General features: G+C 36.0%; 1 protein-coding gene across 2 annotated transcripts in view; it reads left to right on the top strand.

Moving 5' to 3' along the window:
• C15H8orf34 (chromosome 15 C8orf34 homolog) overlaps positions 1–15,896 on the top strand; it is a 122,218-nt gene extending 106,322 nt beyond the window's left edge. For both annotated transcript variants that reach the window (XM_024126957.3, XM_024126956.3), the window contains 2 exons: positions 841–1,013; positions 9,661–15,896. In XM_024126957.3, coding sequence (XP_023982725.1) covers positions 841–1,013; positions 9,661–9,844 — 357 coding nt within the window. In that variant the 3' untranslated portion in view covers positions 9,845–15,896. The remainder of the gene's footprint in view (positions 1–840; positions 1,014–9,660) is intronic.
• Positions 15,897–16,668: the final 772 nt, after the last annotated feature.

Genomic DNA, 16,668 nt, shown 5'->3' with positions numbered 1-16,668 from the left:
GAGCACAGGCTCCGGACGCGTTGGCTCAGCGGCCATGGCTCACGGGCCCAGCCGCTCCGCGGCACGTGGGATCTTCCCGGACCGGGGCGCGAACCCTGTTCCCCTGCATCGGCAGGCGGACGCGCAACCACTGCGCCACCAGGGAAGCCCACGTATTGCTTTTTAATCTGCTTTTTTCCCATGTACCGAGATACCCGTAGCAGTTGCACGTGTTTAGTATTCGTTTTAAATTATTAAATGATTTAAATATTTAAAATACCATTTTAAGAGCCACATCATATCCAAGTCTGTGAAAAGAGTTTAGCATTTTTTTGAATTGTCATAGCATGCCCATCATCGATAGTGCTCTGCTTCCAACCTCTACTGGATTTCTAGAAGTCCAAAATGCTTTGCAATTGGAGGCAATGCATCCTTCCAACCCTGTCTCTTCTTGACTTTGTTCCCTGACTCCACCTCAGTTTCCTCCATATTTGAGAAGTTATGTATCATTTTCTAGCAATACCAAGCTCTTCCTCTGTGTGGGCCTTCGCACACACTCCTCCCTCTGTCACAAATGCTAATCCTGCTCCTCCATCCTGAGAACAAACATGCAGCTATCCAAACCAAAGCTTTCATTTCTGGATCCTTTATCACAGTGGCCTTCACGAGTCAGCACAAATCATATAGAGTAAGTCATCGGGTAGAGATGGAGAGAACTGAAATTTTAAGTCAATTCAGAAAGAAAAAAAGGAACATTTTGATTTGAGGAAGCAGTTTAAAATCTACACAAGATTATTTCCCTGTTGTCCTATTAATGGGAATATGTAATCTAAGGCACAGAAATTCTTCTCTTCTCTTCAGGAAGCAGTGGCGTTTCATTCTTCTCTTCTGAGACCCCGTGTAATTGGAGAGTGGATTGGTCGAGAAGAGAACGATGCTGATCCACTGGCCGCTGAAATGCTACAGCCCCCAATTCCAAGAAGTAAAAATGAACAATGGGAAAATGAAGATAATAGCTCTAGCCCTGCAGGAAGGTGAGATGAGATGTCTTCTAAGATTCTGAATATTTTAATCATTTAAGGCAAAAGGGAAATCAAGTGCACGATTTTGATGAAATAACTCTTGGCAATTTTATATAGAAAATTATGTTACATGTAAGATAAAAATTAATTTTCCTGTTTTAAAATTAGAGTTTTATTAGGTTTGCTTTTATTATAGATTTGGTTTTGATTTTTTTTTCTTTACATCTAAAAAGAGTATCATCTCTTTGTTACTAAAACCAAAGAGAAAAATAATTTCAGGACGTAAACTGTCAGTTGAGACCTACTATAATATTGGACGGGACCTACTATATTATTGGGCTGACTGTTAAGATTGGAGAGGGAGGACTTCTGATGTACCATAAAGATCTAGTTATTCAACAAGAAGAAAACTATTAAATGTATGATAGACTACACAAGGTGGAGTTAGATGGAATGTAGAGAGAAACCTTTAGTTTAGAGTTGATAACTATGACTGAATATAATTATTACATTCTCTATGTTTAATTTTTGAAGTTATTCTTGAAACTATTGTGATTTGTGAATTTGAAAGTCCCTAACTCATTTTACTCAGCCCTGTGATGCTCAAAATGGTGTCAGAAGATTTGCCTTAAGTTTCCATATGCTGGTAGAAGTGGGGTAATTTTGAAAAGTCTAGATCATATTTTTTAGAAAAAGTATCAATATATTCAGTGTAGCCATTTCTTGTAATACTAACTGTAGTGAGTAAAATTCGAAACAAAAATGAAAACTTCTACAAGGAAGTTGGAGTGAAAAAGCATTATCGAGGCATGGCTTACACGATAGTGAGAAAAAATACTCATGAATTAAAATGTGACAGGAGCTTAAATTTTCTGTGAGTGTTACTAGCTGACCACCACAGAAGAGTTTTTCCTGTATACAGCATAGCCACAGTAACTTTGTATTTCCTACATTAAATTTAGCGGCAACCAATAATTATTCTTTCTCAAGGAGAAAATTGTATTTTCTACAATGTAATAGCTTTCAGGGTTTTTTTTACTTTGACTTATCACCTGACTGGAGGGAAGGAAATTCAGAATACTCGTTAATGTGCTTCAGGCATATAGAAAATTGATTCTATTTCCATGAGAAATAACCTTTAAATTATTTGAATAGTTGAAGTGTACTGTATAAGGAGAAGAAAAGCATTTCTAAAAATCCATTTACCTTCTTCTGTGAAATGTCAGATCAATTTCACCTGTCAATGAGGGTAATTTTATTTCTAACACTAGACTAATGAAACCCACTAGACCTTTATCTTTATTCATTGCTAGATCTTTAGTTCTTAAATATAAAATAGAGAAATGTTGACTTTCATTTTGCTTTCATTTAGTCATAATAATAAATAGGGGCTATTTATTGCAAATGTTAGTGCCTCTGTTTTCTTCCTAGCTTCAGTGAGCTCTTATTTCCTCTTGAATATCCAATAAAGGAGAATCTTTCCTGCAATCCTGGTCAAATCCATTACCCAGAAAACTTAATCCATGAAGATTTCACTCAAATATTTGTTTTGAAAAGTTGTTTTCAGTTTTATTTTTCTCTACCTTTAAATTATGAGTTGATATATTACCTATGAAATGAAGAAAGTGGTGAAATCCTGCCCAGATGCCCCATTAGGGAAAAAAAAGAATGCATGCTTTCTGAACTACATTTAAAGAGTAGCAATAAAGTACAGGTTAGGAACTATATCCCATCCTCTAATATAAAAAAACCAGGATTTCTGAATTTATACCAGGAACTCACATAGCATTAGATTTTATTTGAATGAATAAAAACAGGTTGGGGAGCAATTTTTTAATGACTCTAGAGTCTTATGACTAGAGTATTAGCTTTTGCCCTTAAATAGTAATGATCTTGTCATTTATAACTTAACAGTCTTAAACATTAACAGACTAAATGATATTCTAGACTCTTGAAAGAGAAGACAATTTTCAAGGATGACTTCTTCCGTTTTTCTCTCCCCTACTGGGCCTGGCGCGTTGCCATTGTCAGTAGGCATCTGTTGTGTGCGTGAAGGAGGCACATAGAAGGCCGTGAGTAGACATCTGATTAATCAGACTTATTTATAAGAAGGGTTGTTTATAGTCTATCTTAACTTTTTATCCCTTTTCCTATTATGGATTTCCCTCTTGTTAATTGCTCAAGTCTTATTTGAATGGCTGTTATTACAACACTCCATCTTTAGTACATAACCAACTTTCCCGTTCATTCAGAACAATATATACATGATTGGCTGGACTTTCACCATTAGATTAGAGAAGATTAAATAAATGGTGTAGTAAACTTTGAGATTCTTATGGGTAGGCTTTGAGCCACAATTTTTTCCAGGAACTTTTTTTTTTTTTTAATGATATACCTTACCTGAACTTTTTCCTTAGGTCCTACAAATACAACATTGTGTGAAGAGGGTCAGCAACTTTAGTATACATAGCTGTCACCTGAAAGGTTAAATGCTGGTTAAAATGAAGGCAATTATGAGGGCAATATGGAGAAACTAATAAAATAAGACAAGAGCTACTAACATGGAGTTATGACCCCTACATGATCTCTGGAAGGACTCAAGAGATCTATGAGTCTCTTGAAATTATGTGCCAAATGTCCCGTGTGTGCAAATGGACATTTTCCTGCCGCATCTTTCTTAGATTCTCCAAGAGCTTCTAGATTAAGAGAGTTTAAGAAAGAAATTAAAGCATCTGAGTAAGAAAAGGAAGAAGGATTCATAAGGGAGAGGTGAATGTGTTAGGGAATGATTGCTGGCTTCCTGTGATCATCACGTACTACCAGTGGGCATCAATTGCCATGGTTTGTCTAGCCATTTAGTGGGAAAGCATATATATTCATTGTACATTTATAGTTATTGAAATAATCACACAGTGATAATATAAATGTAAATAAAAATTGAGTTAATAAACCTATATACTTCTATGTTGAGCCATCTTAATTCGACTTTGCAATAGCTGATAATAGATTCCCTAAAATCACTTGCTAAATTATAATGTGAATTTTTTTTTTTTTTTTTTTTTTTTTTTTGCGGTACGCAGGCCTCTCACTGTTGTGGCCTCTCCCGTTGCGGAGCGCAGGCTCCAGACGCACAGGCTCAGCGGCCATGGCTCACGGGCCCAGCCGCTCCACGGCATGTGGGATCTTCCCAGACCGGGGCACGAACCTGTGTCCCCTGCATCGGCAGGCGGACTCTCAACCACTGCACCACCAGGGAAGCCCTATAATGTGAATTTTTAAATAGGCTTATCAAGCCTTGAAAGCCTAATGAAGCTCCTGTAAGCTGAACCACTTTATTGAAATAAGAAAAATATCAATAAATATTATAGATCTTGTGAATTGGCTTTGTTCATTAAGTGAGCATTGTTATTAGATGGTAAATATGCCATAAAAAGAATAGAAAATCTTACAACTTAGAAATATATATTAAATATTAAAAGCTAAATTCACTTCCCATTAAGAAGTGTTCCTTTTCATTAAAGCTCATAATTGCTTCTGATATGTCTGTTAACAAACCCTAGAAATGTTCCCCTCCTCTTAGAGCTCCTCTCTTGGCAGCAAGAGACAAACAATAAACAAGCAAATATACGAATTTATGACATAAATTCAAGTAGTGATAAGTGGGTATGATGGAAAATAAACCAGAACAAAAAGGAAGAAAATGGATGGAGGGCACTCTTTAACATAGGTCAAGAATAAAGAAGTAACCTAAATATTGTCTAAGTTTGGCTATTGTGGACATGTTAGAAAATATACGATACATGTGGCAGAGACTAAAACAGACTTGGTAATTTAGGAATATTCTCACATGCAAATTTTAAGCACAAAGAATATTGATTAATCAAAATGATTTTGCTAAAGTAATCAAAGACCAGAAACCTTAAGAATATCTAAAACATACAGAAATTGTATCTTACGACTCACAAATTTATCTTTAAAACCAAAAGAAGTATTGATATGTAGCTAAACCATGTGTTTCAGAATATCGATGAGGTCATTTTAATATATTCAAAATTTGTTCTCATTTATTTAGGAATTCATTCATTTATTTATTTAGGAAATGCATATACTAGTTCAAATAATTATTTTATGAAACACATTGCTAGTCATCTTTGGACTCATAGACTCATAGATGGACTCTTATTATTAGACAGGCAATATTTTGGATTCACTCAGTGTCTAGTTTTAGCCCAGCACTATCTTCATGACCAAACCATGTATTTTAATGAAAACACTTGCTTCAACCTTCATGAAATGGTCTTGGTCATTGTCAGCTGGTGACTGGGAGTTACAAATTTATTATCTACCATTTGTTCCTCATTATTCACATTCCAATCTGTTTTTCCTTCTTTTGTTTCACTACCAACCTTTCCATTTCCCTGGATTTTCACATCTCTCAAGTTGGAGGACTCAGATTACATCTACTTAAATTAATTCTTGTTTTATTTAGTGTGTTAGAAAAAATGAGGTTCAAAAAGAGAGAGTGAATTTGTTAAATATTTATTGAGCATTCACACAAGGTGATGTGCTGGGTACTGGGTGAGACCAATATGAAAACAAAAATCCTAGATTCAAAGTACTTGCTTTACAGCGAGGAGAATGACAAGGACGTGTGTCTTATTTCTGCAGCTCAGTGCCCACAATGCCTGGTACGTAGCAAACACTTAATAAATGTCTGCTCAATAAATTATAAAACATCATATTTAGACCTGAAGAAAAAAAAGACAGAGCTCTTTTGCATAAATCAAAATGAAGCGATTAAGTGTGAAACTTTTTGTGATCTCTTCAACAACCTGGGCCTTAATAAAAGAGAACCCTTTAATTTCTGATTAGAGTCAAGAGAAAGGGCACAGATTTCTCTATTAGGCTGCAACGGTGAACTAAACAAACTTAGGAGAAGTTCAAGAGAGGAATCATCCAGCTTTCCACCAAAGAGAGAGCACATGTGGCCAGATAAAATTAATACTTACCAACCTGTGTTCAGAGTCAGAGTGTGAAACAAAATGGCGCAAGGTTGCGCCCCCTGGGAGAGTGCGGCCAGGAGGAAGAGGGCAGGTGGTAGAAGGCAGGCCATCCAGCGGCAAGAAGTGGAGGGCGTGGCCACTTTAAACTGTCCTTTTTCAGCTGATCCTGGTTTCGAACGTAACCTTTTAGACCAAAGCAAAATGGAGTCCTAGAGGGTATTGACACCACATTGAAATGTAGCTGCTATTCTTTTTCATAAAGACACTTTTTTTTTTTTTTAAAGAATTGGCTTTTTATTATTTTTTATTTACTTACTTTTGGCTGTGTTGGGTCTTCGTTGCTGTGAGCGGGGCCTACTCTTCGTTGCGGTGTGCATGCTACTCATTGTGGTGGCTTCTCTTGTGGGTGTGCGTGCTTCTCATTGCGGTGGCTTCTCTTGTTGCGGGGCACAGGCTCTAGACGTGCGGGCTTCAGTAGTTGCGGCACGAGGGCTCAGCGGTTGTGGCTCACAGGCTCTAGAGCGCAGGCTCATTAGTTGTGGCACTTGGGCTTAGTTGCTCTGCGGCATGTGGGATCCTCCCGGACCAGGGGTGGAACCCATGTCCCCTGCACCTGCAGGTGGATTCTTCACCAGTGCACCACCAGGGAAGTCCCAAGATATTTTTTTATTTCCTTTCTCTGTTTGTTGGGTTGTGGGATGTTACTGCTCAAGAAAAGACATGCAAATATCTAGGATGCTGCCCATTGTGTTCTTTGAATATACAGTGATATTAATTACCAGTTAGTAGACTGCTGTATGTGCTCTACATATCTTAACCCCTTTCATCCTCTTGAGACCATTACTATTATCCCTATTTTAGGAATAAGGAAACTATGTCCCAGCATGGTTACATCACATTCCAAGACTGGATAGTTTTTAAGTGACTGAGCCAGGGTATCCTGCTCCAAATTCCGTGTGCTTAAATGCTTTGCTATGCAGCCTTTCTTCAGGAAGGTATTCTAAGAATCCTGTTATTAAGATTCACGTTCAAAGTCTAAATAAGGGGAGCCAGAAATCTGAGTGCTCTGGGAAAGACTCCAAACCCCACCTCTTCCCACTTACTCACCACTTGTGTGCATTAAGACCCCTACTTCCAGTAGCAGGACCCTCTTTTCTCTCTAATGATGCAGTTTTCACTTGTGCAGTCCACAGGAGAAGAGGGAGGTGTGAACCTTGCATCTCATTCCTGCTTACAGACCTCGCTGTCTCTCTTCTCCCTGAAATTATCACCAGTCCTGAGTCTCATGTTGTCACACTGTGGTAATCTTCCACCTCTTCTTGTATCAATAATTTACCAAATCCTATGTCATCTCCTTTTCCATGAATATTCAGGCATCTGTCTATAGCTATTTAGTGGGAAAGCATATATATTCATGACACATTTAGAGTTATTAAAATAATCACACATTGATAATGTAAATGTAAAAAAAAAAAAACCTAAGCTAAACATGAAACTACCATATAACCTAGCATTTGTACTCTTGGGCATTTATCTCAGAGAAATGGGAACTTTCACACAAAAACATGTACATGAATGTTCATAGCGGCTTTATCTTAATAGCCAAGAAGCTTAAAACAGCCAGATGTCCTTCAATGGGTGAATGGTTAGATAAACCGGAGTATATCCATGCCATGGAATACTACACAGCAAAGAATAGGAATGGACCTCTGATACACACAACTACATGAATGAATCTCCAGGGAGTTATACTGCATGAAAAAAGCCAATCCTAAAAGATTACGTACTGTATGATTTCACTTACGTAACATTGTAGTCTTGAAATCACAGTATTATAGTAATGGGGGACAGACTGGTGGTTGCCAGGAATGAGGGAAGGGGAAGGAGAGTTATAGAGGGAGGTGGGAATGGTTAGAAAAGGACAACACGAGGAAACCTTGTAGTGTTTGAACTGGTCTGTACCTTGACTGTGGTAGTGGATACATGATACACAAACCCACAAAGATACTAAAATAGTCTAGAACTAAATACATAGAGAGGCACACAGAAAAGTGAGTCCAATTAAAATGGGAACCTGAATAAGATTGGAGAATTGTATCATTGTCAGTATCCTGGCTTTGATATTGTGCTATAATTTTATAAGATGTTACCATTGAGGGACACTGTATCAATGGTGCACAGGATCTCTCTGTATTATTTCTTACAACTTCATGTAAATCTATAATTGTTTCAAAGCAAAAAAATTCAAGTAGAAACATAAATAATCTGTTGGAAACCACCTTGAGATTTTTGACAGTCCTTCTCCCCCAACAATCTGTCAGCAAAGGGCATTAGCATCCCTTGATGATCCTTGCCTGAACAGTTACTGTGGTGGTGGTGAAAATGGTGGTTTTCTGATTCCATCATTCCTTGTGCATTTATTAAAAGCCTTAACTTGGGGGAAAGAACAAGCTTTCTCTCCACCCGTTTCCCTTGATCTTCTCTGTCGTGTCCAGCCTAACTTTGAAGGGAACAGTGAGGTGGAGCTGACTGATCTTTGCCCACTGATGACATGCGATGCCATTTTGCCCTTTCCAGCCTTCTCTGAAAGGACAGTGTTGAACCTGGCCCTTCTATTAAGACCGCTTGAAATGTTTTGATCCATGCCCTGAAACTTACCTGGTTGGTTTTTGTTTTGTTTTGTTTTTTAACCAAGTGCATGTAACCTCCTCTTGCTCATTTGCCTTCTCTCCTGGACCTTCTTTCTGAGCACCTTTAGAAAGGGTTATCTCTCCTTCCTGCTTGAGAGAGACCTCCTCCTTCTCATCATGTCTTTTTCCTTCATGAGGCGACATTTGCCATTTTCTTCCTTTGGGCAATTATATGGAAAGAAATCAGATTATAGGAAAGAGAAGAACTTTGGGACAGTTTTTAAAACTATAAATGGTTGCCACGTGGACATGTAAGTTTTCCCGTCAGACACTGTCTTGGGAAGTTGTGGGAGAGAGCCATGAAAGACTGGCTCCTTTACGAAAGGAGTCTGGCTTTATCACAAGGAAACTCTTCCAAATTTGCAAAGACTCTTTTAGACTGGAGGGCACTGAGAGTCATTTAAATGCCAATTCTGGTTCCATCCCTCCTTCTACCCTGTCCTGCCCCCAGACCTCGGCAACATGAGAGGACTAGTGAGGACATTTATTTTAATGATGTAAATTAAAGTTTTCATTAAAAAAATTTTATTATAGTGTGTTAAAATAGTTATCCATTACATGTGTTTTGCTTGACATGCATTTGTTTTGTAAATCAGGGCATTTTATGTAATGATCTGAACTTCCTACCTCCTCTAAAAAATTAGAAAACCATTAACAGTGGGCTTTAATTCCCACATGGCAACAATTGTTAGGAGCCAATTAGCACCTCCTCCCTTAAATGGGGCAGGGGTTTGTCATATTCTTCACGTATTCCAATCTAGGAAATTGTTAATGAGGTACTGAAGGATGTCTTAGAAAGAAGATAGTCTATATTTCCATTATCCTTGGGGAAAATTTTACTAATATGTGCATAGATTTGCAAAGCAAAATAATTGAGTGGAAATTTGTTGGTAGATTTTCTTTAGTTACCACAGCTAATTGATGATGTTATCATCATTGAAAATTAACATTTAACTGTTTCTTCAGCTTAAAGGTGGAGCCCAAGACTAAAGGATTAAAACAGCAGCAACAGCAGCATAAGAAACTTCTGGCAGCAATGCTCTCTCAAGATTCTTTCGAGTCTGTCCATAGCCCCACCCCATCGGTAACAGAAGAAGATATTGATAATGAAGATGATGCAATGGAATTGCTGGGTAATTTTAAAAATTAATAATTTCTCTTTTTCTTCTCTGGCATTGTAAAAGTGCATAGTGGTTAAGAGATTTTTAAAGTTTTGAGTAGTTTTGTCTTAGGGGAAAGAAACCGTTTAGCACACACTTGCATTAGGCTTTCATGGAGTTAAGTTGAAATCACCTGAGCATGTGAAGTACTTATTAGACTGTATTTTGTGCTTTGTATATGCAGCACTTACCTTCTGACTACTTAATCAAGATTTATTCTCTGTGCACTTGTGATACAAATTCAAGTTTGTCTGCTTTATTCTCCTGTTATGATTGCCTTGATCACATCTTTTGTCTATAAAAGGCACCCAGAGTACATATTTCAGCCCGCATTCCAAGATGTCTCCCTATTGTTTCAAGGATGTTTTAGAAAAAGCAAGTTAAATTTAAAAGGGCAGATAGTAAATTAATGTTTTATGTCTTTCATAAATGACAGGAAAGTTGGCAGAGATTTCAGTGTTTTTACAGGCTCATTACTTTCATGAAAGTTTTATACATAGGAAGTCTTTTATATCTTTTAAAGAAGTAAATGCATATTTTTGTTTCGTCAGAAATCTCTGCATAATAGTTTTTTTAAATTGAACTTCCTTTTGTAAAACCGTTTTTTCAAAAGAAGGAAATTAAATTTTATTTCAGAGTGAATTATCCACATATAAAACATTGAGTTTTTAATTCAGTGATATTAGCTATTCTATTCTAAATAATTAGAACAATTTTCAAATACTTTGTAGCAATATACTAGAAAGTGAATAAATAATAAAATCATTTGAATGCTTCAGATAAATTTAACATATAGAAAAAGGAGCCCCAGAAGTGTACAGATTTTTTTTAATTATTTTTTTTCTAAACTAGCTTCCTTGGTTTTAAGTGTTTATGTGTTTAAGTGTTTAAAATACTATCATTATAATAAATGATATAGGTCTCCATGCATAGGCCTACAAGGTGTTATTAATTAATGGTGGCAGGTTCACTGATAATTTCTGATGTTATAATAACTGCATTCATTCCAGCATTGAGGAGGCTATGTCATGGCATTTTCACTTCACGCTGTCCATCTTTTTTTTAAGAACTGTTAAATCTGTGTGTTTTTTAAGGAATCTCATCTCCCTGCCTCCAAGTCAGTAATGTGGCAGATGTGTCAGATATGGTGGTGGTGCCTTCATTCAACTTCCATTCAGTGAACGTTTACTGAATGCTAGGCCCTAGACTTGGTCCTGGGGATGTAAAAATAAAATAATCATGGTTTCTGTTCACAGGAACTTTACATTCTAGTGTTCAAGATGAAACTGTAAATGTCACTCTAATATTTTTTGCTACAGTTGCTAATTTGATTAAGCGCAGAGTTGTACATAGGAATAACATCTAATGCAGAAAAGTAGGGGCCGGTTATCAGGGAATGTTTCCTAGAGAGTCTGATTCCTCTGGTAAGTCCCAGAGGACACGTAGATGTAGTTCAGCAGGCAGTGTGGTCATTACCCCTGCAGGTTTGCTGTTGTAAGGATGGACTCTTGCAGTTGTGCTCCATGACTGTGCCTGTACATTGTTCCTCTGCTTCAGTCAGTAACCGTGAAGGGGGCAAGTCTGGAACTGTTAATGGATGTTGCCTATGTAACATCAGTGTTGGTGTGTTGGTACATTGACATTGGGTTTGCAGGTATCCTTCTGTCCCCCTCATTTCCTTTATAGAAGAGCTCATGGTCAGTTGATACCCGCATGAAGGCGGTTATACTCTGTGTTGCAAAGAGAATCTTTTGAAGAAATCCAAGCATTCTCCAAATCACTTTGGGATTCCTGATAGCCTCAGGAATGTCTAGTCAGAGTGGAGGAACTCATATAACGTCAGTAATATCAAGACATTCTTTAAGGAGACTCAGGTGTCCACACAGTGCTGGCATCCCTAGATCTCAGCTCCTCTTTTCTGAGGTTTCTAGTCTCCCGAGATGAAGACCAAAGGATTGGGTTTTGGAGACTACCTAATGTGAGCAATTAACAGTTGGTCCTCACCAATTTTGTTTCATTTGACATTTTAGCCTCTGGTCTGAGCAAGTTTAAGGATGAGAGATAGCTGGAGGTTTGGACTTCTGCCATGTGAGTCCGCATGTCAGCACAGGCTGCTGGTTGTGTACTAATGCTGGTCTGTAGGTTATGAGATTTCCCTGCAATAATATGGAATGTTCCAAGTCCACTGGCCTGTCCCCTAAAATAATGCCATATGCAACCCTCTTGCCTAGTTGTCTCAGTGAACAAAGGTCATATAACAGAAAATTCTTGGGCTTCCCTGGTGGCGCAGTGGTTGAGAGTCCGCCTGCCGATGCAGGGGACACGGATTCGTGGGTTCGTGCCCCGGTCTGGGAAGATCCCACATGCCGCGGAGCGGCTGGGCCCGTGAGCCATGGCCGCTGAGCCTGCGCGTCCGGAGCCTGTGCCCCGCAACGGGAGAGGCCACAACGGTGAGAGGCCTGCATACCATAAAAAAAAACCCCAAAAAACAAAAAAAAACAAACAAAATTCTGTCCACAAATTGTTTTGCCCGTAAATTTCATCAATTAAAGTAAAATGTTATTTAGATATGAAATATATTTGTCTTTAAGGCCCTAATACTCCTACCCATTAATATTATTCTATTATTTTAGAAATATATGTTTAAAATATAGACTCAGAGTTTTCTTCAAAAGTAGAGTATATAAGTTCATGACTTATAATGTTACGTATGCCTTTAACTAAGGTAATGAATGGCTCATGTCTTACATGAAATCAGACAGATGTACATGAATATTTTCAGTTAATGCAGGAGCTAAGAATTTTTCAGTCATGATATAGTAATGGATAAATATGTGAAGTATGGGTATGAAATAAAATGGTTATTAAGTTATTCAGTTTTTAAACCTGCATCTTCAATAGGCATGTGTATCTCGATTAATATTCCATTGGCTATCAAGTCTTACACTAATCAATTGATGCAATACTCCTAAATCAATTTAGAAACTATATAGTATCTGTCTTCCCAGTCCTTTTAATATTAGATTTACATCATTTCATTTATTATTAAAGAATTTTAAGATAATAGTTTTGAAACTCTGATTCCAGAGAAACGTAAGTGATTGTACATATGTGAGGAAAATACAAATGCTAAGTTCTTGAAAACATATTTGAAACCAAATTTTAGTACATGAAATAATTGTAAATTGCAAGAGACATCTGGTATATACAATATCCTTTTGAATCCACAACATTGTTTAGAATGAATTTGCAATAGCTTGTATGTTTTAAGGGTTTAACTTGTCATTGTTACCAATACCAGGTATAACTGGCTGAAAGTTTTATTTATTATGCATGGGAAGCAGTCTATATGTTTTGTGCACTGATAAATAAGTAAAAAGTATAATTATTAGTTAACATTAATATAACAAAGGATTATTCCTAAGTAAAACTGATTTGAAGGGGAAAAAAACTTTTAGTTTAGTAGTAAAACTGTTGACCCTTGTTTTGTTTGTTAAGGAAATCTAGCATTGATAATACATACTGATTAACATTTAATTTTTCACAGTTGTTTAATTGTATATTTGTGAATTTCTTTTCTAAGTGTACTGGGCATATGAAAATACTATTATACAACGTCTATGACTTTTAAGTAGATTAAATATTTTCTGTAATTGCTTTAAATACTACTTATAAATTCATAGTACAAAAGTAGCTTAATATGGAATTAATGTATACCAGAGAATAAAATTTCCAAATTTGTGGAATTTTAAGATTTAACAATTTTAAGCACCTCTGAAATTGATGCTTTAATTACAGAAGAAGTTGAATAAGATATCTGCCAATTCATCTCAAACTAAGTAGGTCTCAACTTCAAATATAAGATATTCTCAAATATTTTGGTAATTATGCTGGAAATTGATCACAATGAGTAAAACTATGAAGAATCTGCACATTATTTTTTAAAGTTATTAAAGTCAATAATCTTTCAAAAGCAGAAACACAAGTTACAATGGAGCAGTAAGAGATTTTTAAAAATCTCTATGTATTTTACTCCATTAACTTTCACAGAAGATTTGAGGAACTTCATTAGTTTAAGAGATATTTCAGCTTGTAAATGTGAGTCCATTTTCATTATATTACATGGACTTTTTATTTTTGATGAAATGCTGATTGCAGTTATGTGTTTGATTTTTCTCTATATAATTTATACTCATTTAAAAATGTCATGAGAATTATTTGAAAGCTACTTTTCTTACACATTTTAGTATATTACTTTAAAAAGTTTTTTTTAGATTTTCTCCGAATTGATGATGAGACAAATATCTAAAAATCACATTCCAGAGATGCTAAAAAAGAAAAATAACGTTAGTCATGCTTTATACTACCTGGTCTTAGCTTCTTTCTAATCATATAAAATTTATAAAACTGTGTTGGCAAAAACAAACAAGGTGATTGCAGATATATTTTATTTTTTTTTAATTTAATAATCAAGAACAAGTGTAATTATACTGGTATTCTTTTCAGAATACAGTAATTGAGTTTCTAAAACCCCAGTATCTTGCCAAATTATGTAAAGTATACACTTAATTTTCTAGAGGGACTCATTACATTAAGGTGATCCTTTGGCAAATTCTTTTTTTTTTTAAAGTTGCATGCTTCTTAAAGCAGAAATCACTCATGTTTGCAAGATAAGAACATGCATTTCACCTAGTGAGAAATGGATGCTGTTGCTCGATGTTAAAAAAAATAATAGTAAAGAAAGAAAGGGAGAGGGCCTTTAAATGTTTAAAAGAAAAGAATCTACCTACCTATCTCTATACCTGTATTTTAGTGATCTAAAGTATGTGAAATGGTCTAAAGCACAGTGGAAAATTCATACAAACTATTTCTTTTGAGTATTGATTATTGGGAGCATCAGGGTGACAGATAACTTGTCACTTTAAAATATTCTTTGTAAAATGATTCTTTTAAAAAGTCTGAGGACTTTCAAAAATTAAATTTATGGATCCTTTAATATAGTCTGTAAGATTGCTTTAAATACTGCTTAGAAATTCATTCAGCATATACCAATGTAATTTAATATGGAATTAGTACATATTTGAGATTAAAATATCCAAATTTGTGGGTGTTAAGAGATAACAATTAGGAGTAACAATGAAGTTAGTACTCTAAATCTAGAACATACTGAATAAAATATCTTCCAAATCACCTTAGTGTAAGTAGCTCTCATTTTTAAATATTAGATATTCTCAAAAATTCGTTATTAAACTGGCAATTGATGACCACAGTTAACCAAAATAGAAAATCTGCACATATATTTTTAAATGTTCACTAAGTTAATTAGCATAATTGAAAAATGAGGATATATGTACACAGATGTGTGAAAATATTTTTCACATGCTAAATAATAAATATTTCCTCCTGTTAAGCCATGTGATATATTGTTAAAGAAATTCTGTGAAATACTTCTGCTATAGAATTTGTCCTATATTTCTGAATTCTGACTTCATCTTGCTTTAGTGCCATCATTGCCTGCACAAATGCCAAGTGAGCTTGGGTTGAAGTGTAGCCTGAGTGGAGTTGAATAGCACAGTGCTTGTCTCTCCGAATTACAGTAAAAACATTTGAGAAAATCCACTGAAACACATGTTCATTCAGCAGGTGTCATGCACCTGCCATGTGGATGGATAGTACTAGTACATATTAATATATAGCACTAAGAATATTGTGCCCTTTGTTTTTCTAATTATCTTGACCTTTTTAGGCTCTGAGAGAACAGTGAATCTAGTGAGTGTTGGCATCTATATAGAACCAAACATTTTCTAGGTCTCTAGTTCAGCTCTCAATTAGTCCATTAATTCATTCATAGGTTTATTCATTTCTCCACTTACAAAGTGACTCTGCATATTCCTGGGAGTTCAAATTTGCACAAATACAGACATGTTTCACGAACTGTTAACTGTTCAGGGATGATTCTCAAGATTTGGTTTGCTTAAGAATCATTTGAGAAGCTTATTATTTAAATGCCAATTCCAGTGGCCTTTACCCCCAACTTTTGTTTCATTAGATTTTGGATACAGCCCATGAATCAACATTTTCAACACGACTGCCCTTCCTCCTGTCCTCCAAGAGATTCTGTTGCAGGTGATGTGTAGAACATACAGTGAGGAATTCTAATCTTAGTCTAGGTATTGTCAGTGCACTTTTTGTTTGATGCGATATATCCTGAAGCAAGAGGAATAAAATATTAGAAAGTCTAATCTTTGCAACAGAGAGAGCATGGAATAGAGGTTTCTGAGTTAACCAGGCTCTATTGAATTGTCTCCTGGAAATAAGGAAAAGTCTTGCTAAGAAGCTATGGGTAATGCAATTTGTATTACCTTATTATCTCTGTCTTCCTTCCTGATATCGTAATTACCGGAGTGCTTGAAAAATGAACTGCTTAGAGTAGAAAAATTACATATTAGGAAATGATTCTAGCATAGACCTGAGGACATGGTTCCGATGAGCTTCTATTTTACATTAAATCTTTATTTAGGATTCTTACTTTGCTTTCATTAGATGTGACTCATAGCCTCCTTCATTGCTTTCTGGACGCACTCGTTTCATGTTTGGAATTGTATTTACGCTTCATTCTCTTCACGCTTTATTTGTGTTTCTTTTCAAAAAATAATCAGAACATTTGCAGATGATAACTAGGGTTTGTGTGTAGAGATTGCATTTTAAATAAATACAAACTTTCATGCCACCAAAAATAGATATCATCCTACATGATTTACTTCTATGGTATTTGATAAGAAATGTTGCTTTTTTCCTTTAAAAAATTTTCTAC

This window comes from Physeter macrocephalus, chromosome 15 (assembly GCF_002837175.3).
Source record: "Physeter macrocephalus isolate SW-GA chromosome 15, ASM283717v5, whole genome shotgun sequence".
Lineage (NCBI taxonomy): Eukaryota > Metazoa > Chordata > Mammalia > Artiodactyla > Physeteridae > Physeter > Physeter macrocephalus.
Note: the sequence above shows the minus strand (reverse complement) of the source record. Positions and strands in the feature narration are given on the sequence as shown.